This window comes from Crocuta crocuta, unplaced genomic scaffold (genome assembly GCF_008692635.1).
Source record: "Crocuta crocuta isolate KB4526 unplaced genomic scaffold, BGI_CrCroc_1.0 scaffold698, whole genome shotgun sequence".
NCBI classification, from domain to species: Eukaryota; Metazoa; Chordata; class Mammalia; order Carnivora; family Hyaenidae; genus Crocuta; species Crocuta crocuta.
The window spans coordinates 860,794-872,404 of record NW_027530855.1 but is presented as its reverse complement, the minus strand read 5'-3'; the positions used below and the strand labels follow the sequence as shown (position 1 = coordinate 872,404).

The following is an 11,611-nucleotide window of genomic DNA, read 5'->3' as shown; positions in this document are numbered from 1 at the left end:
TATTATTATAACTCTGTTAACACTGAGCCATATTATCATGACTATGTTAGCCCTGAGCTGAGCCATGCAGTGCATTAGGATTAATTTTCCTTTTCTACACAAATTTTTGTTTTCCCAGGAGTTCATGATTGTCTTTCTTTTTCATTTGCTTAGTGTTCTATATTTATATTACTAATTCAACCCCAGTTATGTAAATCTTCTCCCAGTATGTCTAAACATTAAATGGTCTATCAAATTTATTTTCCTCAGGAAATCTTTTCTGGAACATTCTGATCTGCTCCAATCTAGACTGGTTGACTTCCACTTATACTACACAGCTATTATCCTGAGTTCTCCTTTCATTGCCATCTTAGGAATTTTCATCTTTGGAGGGGGAGTTGATTTCTTGTTATCTATGCTTTCCTTTTTCTTTACTTTATTAAAAAATTTTTTTAATGTTTTATTTATTTCTGAGAGAGAGAGAGCGAGAGAGAGACGCAGCATGAGCAGGGGAGGGTCAGAAAAAGAGGGAGACACAGAATCCGAAGCAGGCCCCAGGCTCTGAGCTAGCTGTCAGCACAGATCCTGATGCGGGGCTCAAACCCATGAACCATGAGATCATGACCTGAGCCTAAGCCGGATGCTTAAATGACTGAGCCACCCAGGTGCCCCTATGCTTTCCGTTTTCTTAGTTTGCTTCCTTACTTTTGGTAGAACACATCTCCAGTATCTTCTTGAGAAAGGGTACTTAGGAGATACTTTAAAAATATTTCTTTGTACATCTAAAAATGGTTTTTATCTACCCTTACATTGATTGTTACTTTGGCTGGATGTAGAGTTTTATCTTAGAAATAATTTTTTTTCTTTAGAATTTTGAGGGTATTGCTTCATTATCTTCTAGGTTTCATTTTTGCTTTTGAGAAGTTTACCCATTCTGATTCTTTAAAAAATTTTTTTAAAGTTTATTTCTTTATTTTGAGAGAGGCAGAGACAGCGTGAGTGGGTAAAGGGCAGAGACAGAGGGTCTAAGAGAGAATCTTAAGCAAGATCCACACTGTCAGCACAGAGCCCAGTGGCAGACTCGAACTCACGAAACTGGGAGATCATGACCTGAGCCGAAATGGAGAGTCAGATGCTTAACCAACGGAGCCCCCTAGGATCCTCACCATTCTGATTCTTGATGCTGTGCATGTGACTGGTTTCCCCTCCCTCTGGAAGCTTCTAGGAGTTTTTCTTTAACCTTAATGTTTTAAAAATTCATTATGGTGTGCCTTGCCCATGGGTCTATTGTCATGCTTTGTGCTGTGCATTAGGTGGACCCCTTCAGTATGCACACTTATATCTTTCAGCTCTAGGCGTCATTTCTTGAATGATTTCTTTTCTTGAGTTCCTTCTCTCAACTTCCCCCAAGTTCTGTTTCTAGACATCCTATTATTTGAAGGTTGGGCTTTCAGGACTTGTTCTCTAATTTTCTCTGATTTTTCTCTACTGTTTAACAACTTTTAACTTTTTTGTCTACTAATGGGAAAAAGTACTGTATCTCCAAACATAGCCAATGACCTTTCTCAGTCAGGAGTACAGAAACCAGTCTGGGGACTACAGGTAGAAAGAGATTTCACATAGGGAATTGGGTGCTAAAGAAAGCTTTGGCAGGAACATCAGGGAATGTGCCTAACTTTCAGATTCACCACTGTAGCTGTGGCCCCGAGACTAAGGAAATTGCTGTTACCACCTAGATGTCAGGGAACTGCAGGAAATTTCTGCTGGTATCACCCTTGTCTTGCAGCGCTGGGACAAGTGTGATGACTGGCAGGGGAATGCAGTCCAGCCAGACTCTGCACAAATTATGTCTGACCAAGCCTGCGCACCTGCTATCTCAACTGGAGGAAGAAAATGACTTTAGGCTTTAATCTGCCTTCTGAACCTTTGGTACAAGAATTTAGAAGGAGTAGTAAGAGCACTGACAGAAACAAACAAAAGTAAGAAATAAAAGTAAACCATATGAGCATTCTGTCCACTCTATTTCTTGTAGATTTCTTGTAGACAGTGTTTTAGTCTATTTCATGTCTTAACTTGTCTTTTATTATTTTTCCCTCTTTGTCTCTTTGTACTGCATTTTGGACGATTTTTTTGTTATCTTCCATTTCATCACTTTTTTCCCCTTTGATTATACTCAATCTTGAGTTTAACCCGAATATTGATGCTTCATAAAAATTCAATAGCAATTTTTTTGTATCTAAGATTTCCAGCTGGTTCTGTTTTTTCCCCTAACTGGTTCTTCTCTATGCCCGCTTGTTCCATTTCTACCTGTTTTCATCTAATACTTCTTGCTTATTTTTGATAAGGTTCTTTTTTTAAAATGTGTTTCAAGATTTTGGGTAGCAGGTCCATTATGAAAGGCAGTTTTCTCCCCCTCTTGATTTGTTTTTTGTCCTTTTTTTCACCCTCCTCCTCCTGAATGTGCAGTTTAGAGGTTTGTACTTGCTTCCACCAGATCTCCCAAGCCCCCCTCCCAGAGCAATCCCTTATGTGTTGCTCCATGGCTCTTGCCCTCCCTGTGCTAGAATAATGCCAATGCAGATGTGGAGCTACTGAGAAGTTTGGCTTAGTTCCTCATTGCAAGACGGTCCTCTATTCCCATTTCCTTACTTCATCCTACCCTGGCCCAGAACGTCTGGAAAGAGGAGCCCCAGTGGCTGACTGGGGGCCCCACTCTTTATTCAGCCTCTTTTCATGCACAGGAAAGCCATAGTCAGGATCCTGGTTTCAAGCCATGGATCTGACTCTGGTCCCCTGCCTCCCAGGACAACATTTTTACAAGTAAACTTTCTAATTGAAGGGTAACATACATACAGAGAAGCACACTAATCACAAGTGAACAGCTGGAGAAATTTTCACAAGTGAAGCCCCCTGTATAACCAGGGTCCAGATCAAGAAAGAGAACATCACCAGCCTCCAGAAGTCCCCTTGGTGCTCTTGCTAGTCACTACCCTTTCAAAGGTAAGCACACTCCTGACTTTCATAACAACAAGAGAACTTTTAGTCTCTAGTACCCCACAGGAGCCTGGCTTGTGGTTACCACTGTGACCCAGAGCCCAGCAACGCCCTCACTCATGGCTCCATCTGGTGACTTCTGTCTCTGTTGGACTTCTAATTCACAGCAATAGTTGTCTTGTTTTTTTAGCCCAGCTTTGTGTGTTGGGTTATTTTCAAAAATGTTTTATTCATCATGGCTTTGTGGTTTGAGGAGAGAATTCAACACTCCATTTTTTAAAATTGAGAGATAATCGACACACATTACATTAGTTTCAGGTGTACAACATAATGATTCAATATTTGTATAGGTTGTGAAATAGTCATGAGGATAAGCTTAGTTAACATTCTCACCACATATAGTTACAAGTATTTTCTTCTTGCAATGAGAACTTTTAAGATTTACTACCTTAGCAACTTTCAAATAGACAATACAATATTATTTTTTAAATAATTTTTTCTAAGTTTATTTATTTTTGAGAGAGACAGAGAGAGCATGAGCAGGGGAAGAGCAGAGAGAGAGGGAGAGCGAGAATCCCAAATAGGCTCCACACTTTCAGCACAGAGCCCAATGCCGGACTCGAACTCACAAAACCAGGAGATCATGACCTAAGCTGAAACCAAGAGTCAGACCCTTAACTGACTAAGCCACCCAGAAGCCCTGACAATACAGTATTATTAACTATAGTCACCACGCTGTACATACCACCCTCAGGGCTTATTTGTCTTATAACTGGAATTTTGTACCTTCTGACATCCTTCACCTATTTCTTTCACCCTTCCCTCTGGCAGCCACCAATCTGTTGTCTGTATCTATGAGTCTGGTTTTTTTCAGAGTCCACGTGTAGGTGAAGTCATACAGTATTTGTCTTTCTCCATGTAATTTACTGCAGCTAATAGACTGCCCTTGGGGTCCATCCATGTTATTACAAATGGCAGGATTTCCTTCTTTTTTATAGCTGAATGTATTCCATTGAACATACACCACCACTTCTTTATCCATTCACCCATGGATGGACACGTAGTTGTTTCCATATCCTGCCTGTTGTAAATAATGCCGTGGTGAACATGGGAGTGTAGACATTTTTTCAATTTAAGTACCCAGAGGTGGAGCTACTGGATCATAGGATAGTTCTCTTTTAAGGAACCTCCATATTGTTTTCCGAGTGGCTGCACTAACTGCACCATTCCATTTTGACTGGAAGCCCAGGAGGGCCTGTTTAGGGAACTCACTACTGGCTGGAGGTCAGAGAAATGGGAGTAGACCAGCTGGGTTGAGTGGATGGCAAGCCTTGCATGCTCACATACAAACCCAGACTTTGTCCTCTAAGTAGCAGATGGGTGATGGAAAACCACAAGCAGGCAAGTGAAGTGATTTTACATACATGTACTTAAAAATATTTATTTATTTATTTTGAGAGAGAGAGAGAGAGAGAGAGTGATCAGGGGTGGGGCAGAGAGAGAAGGAGACAGAAAATCCCAAGCAGGCTCTGCTCTGTCAGTGTGGAGGCCCATGTAGGGCTTGAACCCATGAACCATGAGATCATGAACTGAGCTGAAATCAAGAGTCGAATGCTTAACCCACTGAGCCACCCAGACGCCCCCCAACACACATGCAGTTTAGAAATTCTTCTCTGGCTAAACTAGAGAGGATGGGATGAGGAAAAGCCACAGAAAGCCAGGGATACCAGGTAAGAGGGAATTCCAGTAATGTGGGTGAGACATGTCCAAGGCCTGTGAAAACCAGAGCAGTGAAGGTGGGGAGATTGTAAAGATATGGTTGGGGTATAAATAGGAGATGGTGAATTGGATGGATGCCAAAGGCGATTTTTAGTTTCTGGAAAACAAGCGGAAGGTCGTGCAATTTGTTGAGCTTATGGAATGCAAGGGAAGGAGCAGGTTTGTAGGAATTCACTTTATTTCACAATTTTGTTAGTGGCTGCATCTGCGGGTCTTCTCCCAAGGTTTTGGCCCTATGGATCCCCTGACAGACAAATGTTTTTGAGTCCTTGCTGATGAGGGCTGGAACCTGAGGAGATAGGGTTGGCTAGGGATGAGTTAGTAGATGGGGTTACCCTCAGGCTGAGGCTCTTTAAAGTAGGCATTCTTTGGGGTCCCAGGAAATGTCAGTCCACAGGTTGGCATCTCCTGCTCAGAGGGGGTATGGGTGCCCAGATTCTCCCAAAGCTTGGGCCCCTTTGAGAAAACTAGGGGGTGGGAAGCAGAGAGAGCCAAGTGTATGGGAAATAAATAGAGACACATAGAGACAGACAGACCTGGGGTAAGAAATTCCCGTCTTTCTTTTCTTCTGGTTAGTCAGAATTCAGTCCTGTATTGCCTGACTAGAAACCTTGGCTCTTAAAGGTTCTTTATTACCTGGAATCCAGCCTCCTGCGGTCTGTCTCCCCACAGAGAGATCCACAGGAGAGGTGGATAATTGGATAAGTCAGTGGCTGGATAGAAATGAATCTGGGAGTTAGGAGGGTAAGTCTTGCCTTCCCCATGACCCTGCAGAAGATGTCTGGGAGGTCTGTAATGTCTCCCCCTCCTGCCCCCTCTCTCTCCCTCTCTCCTTACCCTCAACCTCTCCCTGAATTTCCAGCCGCCATCAGCTTTCCCATTAGCCAGGCTGGCTGTGGCAGTGCTCCCCCAGCCCAGACTGTTATCTGACTTTACGGCAGTCTGAGCAGGTTCCAGAAGCACGTCACTGGAGCCTGGAATTTCCAGAAGAGTCAGCTGAGACCCTGGAAGGGCCAAGGCACAGAAGGCCGAGTGGGGAATAAGCTGGGGCACATCCTTTATCTCTCTAGGCCCCATGCTAAGCTCTTACAGAAGCAGATGGGTACTGCTGTCATAGTCTTGCTCATACTCGTATTCTCATTATTTGTTTTAGACAGCCACAGAATTGTAGGATGTTAGGAACTGTGAAATCATAATGCAGCCCGTGCATTCCATACATGAGGCTCAGGGAGGTTCAATCACTTGCTCAAGGTCAAACCAGGAACACTTCACTCTGCTTTTCCCCCCGCACCCTTGTCTGTCAAAGGGCTTGAGGGCCAATATAGTGAGCTCCGTAGTAGCTCTACTTTTGCCAGTGGAGATGTTGACAACCTTTGTGGGGAGGGCTGAGGGCTGCTTGGTCCCACGAGGACAGCAGTATAGGATCTGAGTCTGAGGGTCTCACCAAAGTCTGGGGTCCTCACATTTCTCTGCAGCCATGAGCACAGGACAGGCTGCTTACGTTCAGCAGGCCTCACCCCTGCAGGCCCCTGCACCTGGGATTGGAAGAATGAATAGGGACCTTGTTTGGTAGGGATTTCTTTCCTCTGCTGTTTGCTTTGGGTTTTTTCCCTCTCCATTCCTGGCTGCTAACCCAATATTTGGCTTTCTGTGAGCACTAAATATAATTCTTCATTTAACCCCCAGAATCATGGTTTCCTACCTGCTTCCCACGACCGGATCCATAGCCTGGAATGAAAACAGAACCCAAAGGGCATCAGCAACTCAGGGCTGAGGAGGGGAAGGTGGAGGTTCCGGGCAGGGGGAGGAGGAGCAGAGGCAGAGAGAGAGGGAAGGAGCCCTCACCCACGCTAGGCATCTCTCAGACATCCTGCGGGAGGGACAGAGGGAGGGAGGCAACTCATTGGCCTCTGTCCTACTCCCTGGAGCCAGGACCCTGAGTCCTAGGCACCTAGGGGGACCCCAGCATTCCGTGATCAGGGAATAGTGAGGTGTATTTCCCCACGCCCCTGGGCCAGAGCAGCTCCGTGGGATGGAAGGCCTCTGCGCAGGCTCCCTACCTTACTGCTCCTCTCACTGTGAACAGTCAAGGTTGCCACACAGCAGGCGAGAGCTAAATCAAACTGGGCAGTGGAAAATTCCCCTCTGGAGCCTCCAGGGAAGAGCTGTAGCAGCTGCTATTGACCGGGGCCTGTTAGGCACCTGGCTTTCAGGTCCCCCACCGGCTAAGCCCCCCGGCTGGGGAGGAGGTGGCTGGGCCCGGAGGGAGAGTCAGGAGCCCTGCTCCCCAGCACTGGCCCATGTTAATGACTGTTAAAAATCTCTTAAATCAGAGGTGGTTTTCCAGATTTGGGAGGCCGTGGCGGTACATTCCGTCTCCCTCTGGGTAAGCAGGAAAACAGGAGACAGAGCTTCCTACCACCTGATTTACAGCCTTGGCGGATTTTTGACACACAAATCACTCTGGAGAGTGAGGCTCAATTATGGCCGTGCAGATGCGGCGCCTGCCGGAGTGCTTCCTGCCTGGGGAAGGCCAGCGCTCCTGAGAGGCCCGCAGGACCTCGGACCTCGGGGAGTGGGAGCCTCCGCCCTGCCCGAAACGCCCGTCCAGTGACCGCTCCGAATGCGTCTGGCACCCCAGTGGGCCATGCTGGGGCCTGGGGGTGGCAGAGGATAGGTCAGATGGGAGGTGCTTGGTTAAGCAGGACATTCTGACCTTCCTCTGTGCTCTTGACCTCTTCTTCGCTTGAAGCGGATTTCATTTCTTTGTCAGGTGGTAGCTGCTTAGAAGGACACAGGATAATAATAATAATAATAATAATGCCCTGCTCTTCATGCCATAAAAAAATGAGACAGGAATGCAAGTGCTGGCAACAAAAGGCAGAGTGCAGTGAGCGCCACAAAACCGGGGTTACAGAAAAGGGCCCTGGGGATTCAAAGATCTCTCCTCAGCTGGGGGTGGAGGAGGCCTCCCTGGGAGGTGACAGCAATGTTTGTCCCTGGGGCAGGAGATTTCTTCCGTACTAGGCTGATGTGGGTTTGTGGGGGATTTCCTGAGGAACACCAGATCTAGAACTTTCCTCCTTGTTTTCTCTCCACCCCCCCACCCCCCACCTAAGACTTGCCCAGAGCACCTGCTCCTTTTTACTCTTAGTGAAAGCCAAGTGGCAGGGTCTGCGCTTCTGTCTGGAGCCACCGGGCCTCTTCAAGGCCGACACCAGGCGGGGGTCACTCCTCCGTCTGCCCCACCCCCAACACGCGTGGGCTCAGCTCTCCCTGTAAAGCGCTTTGGGCATCACTTCAACGCTTACGTCTTGTAAAAGGGTCTTCCTGCAAGACTTCAGTGGACTTGGCTGATCTAACGGACTAGCTTCGGTTGTAGGGGAGGGGGTCTCCGTATCCACTTCCACTCCCGGAACGGAACTGCGTGCTGGTTCCGTGCCCAGGGCGGTCCGCTGCGCGGTGCTGGCTTCCCTGCCACTTGTCCCGACCCCACAGGCAAGGGGAAGACTCCCCTCTGCTCTTAACAGGGTGTCATGCGGGCCCTGCTTTCTTCTCCTCCAACGTCAGTAGGGCACAGGTTACAACCAGGCTGATCTGGGTGCTGGGGACACAAAGATAAAGTAGAAGATCTCCCTGCCTTTGAGGAAGTCACAGCTCATTAACATTTGGATGTTGCTTGCCAGGTGACAAAGCACTAGGACTCTGGGCTTCCCTCAGAGGGCTGGGAGGTGGCTTGCGTAGATGCCATTATGACTCTCCGACTCTCCGGATNCGGGGTGGGGGTGGGGGTGGGGGGAAGGCTTACTTTCAAGTGCTACTCTTACTACTGTGGTCTTGGGTTGTTTTCTCTACCATAAAAGACCCACCTCACTGGGTTGTTGTAAAGATCAGAGGTGTGACATAGCATTTTCTGGTACATAGAAGACACACACCATAAGGTTAATTTTCCTTTCCTGGGCATAGGAGCACATTGCGTGATTTCGTGAATCCTCCTGCACATTGATTCAGATGAAGTTCCTGTTTCCATCTCTCTCCCCTTGCTTTGATTCTTTATGAGGGTGAGGGGGGCTGGGATAAGGCTGAGGGGAGGGAGGAAGGTGCTGCCCACAGGGCAGGAGAGAATCTGGGGCTTTATTAACCGGGGGAAGCATCCTTGGAGCAGCTCAGTGGGCGGAGGGCTGGGAGAGCTTGTATCCTGCCCCGCCTGCTGGCAGAGGCAGCTTATGGATTTGGTGACAGACTCCTCCGAAGATATGAATGAAGCAATTGTGCACTTGGTGTAGAAAAGATCCCAGATAGAGGCGATGTGTTCAATGGCAATATCCCCGAGATGGAGTATTTCACCGAGTCAACAAACAGTTATCGGCGTCGGCTTCCTTTTGATGGTCCTGTGAGCACTTGTGAGCCTCCGAAGCTGTTCTTGGCACGGATGGACCACGTCTGAAAGCTTTTATTCTCTTGTTCATTTTATCACCCCCCCCCCCCCCCCCCCCCCCCCCGGCTACGTCCTGGGGCAGGGGGTGGATTCCTAACTCAAATTCTTGGACAATAAAGGCAGCTAACGGAATCCTGGTAGGTAAGGTTCCAAACCAGAAAAGTGGTTTCCGCATAGCTCCAGGGATGACTTTCCTGGCTCAGCATTGGTTTAAGAAATATCTGATGACCAGATTAAAAGAGGTCTCTGAGGAGTTGAGGGGGGCTTTGTGGGAAGAAGCCCCCTCCCCACCTGCTTATCAGAGTTTAAGGGGACAGGTGAGGGCTGCCTGAGGGCAGAGATGGATTTGAAGAATGCTTGTTTGGTGAATGCTGGATTTTTAAAAAATCTTCTTCTGGAAGCCTGCAGTGAGGGTGGGCTGGCCACAGTGGTGGAGGTGTATGCCCCAGGCTTATCAAGTGTGAAGGGCAGTCCATTTGATGCTGATGAGAACTGCAAAGGGGCAGCAATAAGCATGAAGCAGTCCTGGGGGACAGCCACAGAGCAGTAAGAATGGGGTGCCAGAGGGGATGGAGGGTGAGATTTGGAAATTGGAGGAAGGGGCAACGCTGGTCTGAAGACTTTCGGGAGGAAATTACCCTCTCTTCCAAAGGCTTGGAACCCTCATCAATCTGGCCTTAGAATTTTTTTTTAATGTTTATTTATTTTTGGAAGAGCGAAAGCAGGGGGAGGGGCAGAGAGAGGGGGACAGAGGATCCAAAGCAGGCTCTGTGCTGACAGCAGCGAGCCCAATAGGGGGCTTGAACTCACGAACCATGAACAGCGAGGTCATGACCTGAGCCAAAGTCAGATGCTCAACCAACTGAGCCACCCTGGCGCCCCTGGCCTTAGAATTCTTGAGAAGGTGCCCTTAAACCTAATTTTCTGGTATTGCCAGAGATTGCCTGGGGACCGCTGTGAAAATGAATAAGCTTGGCCGGGGAGATGACCACCCCCTCCCCCCCAGCTCCACAGCTTTCGAGGTGATACCATGGCCTGTGTGTGGTAGTGTAAGCCAGGCCAGTGCCCTTTCACTGACACCACAGCAACATGGTGGCCCTTGGGGGTGGGGAGTGAGGTCAGAAACAGAAACTGTAATTAAATCTTTTTTTGCCTACCCTCACCCCCAGCAGGAAGTTATTCTTGGTGCTCAGTGAGGGGGAAGAAGGGGCGGAGTGTGAGCAAAAAGGTCGCTTTTGACCTTGTGGCCTTCCTGGTGATTGGGTGGAGGGGTTTTTAGATTGGAGAAGAGATTTCCTAGAGCATTTTCTGAAAATAGCGACCAAGACCTTTGGTTTGACTCTTTCCAGGCTCTAATGCTACTTTGAGGCAGAAGGAAGGCCAGAGCACTGAACACTGGCATTGTCTGGCTAACCCCAGCTCCCTGCTCCTCTCCGCTTGGACATCAGTGTTGAAGGTGGACAATACCCTGGAGAGACAAATGTCACTCTCCTTGTGTGGGTGGGGGCAGGTGTGGCTGCGGCCGGCCAGGGGCTTGTGTTTTCCAGATTAGTGGCTTGGGTTTTGGCCATGGTCTTGGAAACACGCTCCATCCTCAGCTCCTCGTCTTCCTCCTCTTCCCCTGCAGTCAGACAAGGCTGGGAACGCCAGGCCAGAGGAGGCTGAGCGAGAAAGCAGAGGGAGAGGATGAGGTGTTTGCCAGGGCTCCCCTTCCTGTCTCTCCTTCCAGGGCCTGTTGGGAAGAGCCGTCCATCCGTCCTGTGTGTTCTCCAGCCACCCCACCCCCCACCAAGCCNCAACAAACTGAAGCCGAAGCCAAGGAAGCGTGGCCAAGAGTGCAGCTTGGTCTGATCTCCTGCAGAAAAGATTCTACATCTCCTGTTTGACAACAGCCAACATGGACAAGGACTAGAACATGGGGTTCGAGCTCTGGGAGCAGGGACAGCAAGCGCTTCACCTTCAAGAAGAAAAATGAGCGGCCACTCAGGGGGCTGTCTCCAAATGAAGACTCAGGATCCTGTGCTGCATCGGCTGCTCCTTGGGGCAAAATTCTCTTCCACTTGCATTTATCTCTCTCAGTCTTTCTCTGTTGCTCTCTCTCAAATCTCCATCTCATTGGGAGCATCTCTCTTTTTTATTTCCTTCCTCTTGGAGCTCACCCTCTCCCTCCTCCCCATCCCACCTGCGGGGCCAGCTGGAGCTCCAAGCATCTCTTGCACGTGCATATTCAATTTCCTTTCGGCAAAGAAGAGTTAGTCATCATGACTGTGGCAGCGCGTGCTGACATCACTGCCATGTCCGCAGAGATGAATGGATGGGCTGGACAGGGAAGGAGGGTTCTGGCACGGCCCCATCCTGAATGGTGGCTGGGGCTGTCCAGCTCTGCCCTCACATCCAGGATGCTTCCCCTCCTCACCCTTC

General features: G+C 48.5%; 1 protein-coding gene across 13 annotated transcripts; it reads right to left on the bottom strand.

The window, feature by feature from the left end:
* Nucleotides 1–4,908: 4,908 nt before the first annotated feature.
* On the bottom strand, nucleotides 4,909–9,216 carry LOC144235924 (uncharacterized). 13 transcript variants are annotated; one of them, XM_077769537.1, is made up of 8 exons: nucleotides 8,622–9,216; nucleotides 8,064–8,356; nucleotides 7,469–7,532; nucleotides 6,455–6,480; nucleotides 6,197–6,287; nucleotides 5,590–5,726; nucleotides 5,389–5,465; nucleotides 4,909–5,041 (listed from the first exon to the last, which is right to left on the bottom strand). In XM_077769537.1, exons 3-8 carry the CDS (start codon nucleotides 7,512–7,514, stop codon nucleotides 4,945–4,947), a joined length of 474 nt encoding a protein of 157 aa, XP_077625663.1. In that variant the 5' UTR covers nucleotides 7,515–7,532; nucleotides 8,064–8,356; nucleotides 8,622–9,216; the 3' UTR covers nucleotides 4,909–4,944. The 13 variants fall into 13 exon arrangements, 7 of the variants coding, with proteins under 7 accessions (XP_077625663.1, XP_077625667.1, XP_077625665.1 ...); XM_077769541.1 differs by lacking the exon at nucleotides 8,622–9,216 and adding an exon at nucleotides 6,598–6,622 and having other exon boundaries at nucleotides 8,064–8,472; XM_077769539.1 differs by lacking the exon at nucleotides 8,064–8,356.
* Nucleotides 9,217–11,611: the final 2,395 nt, after the last annotated feature.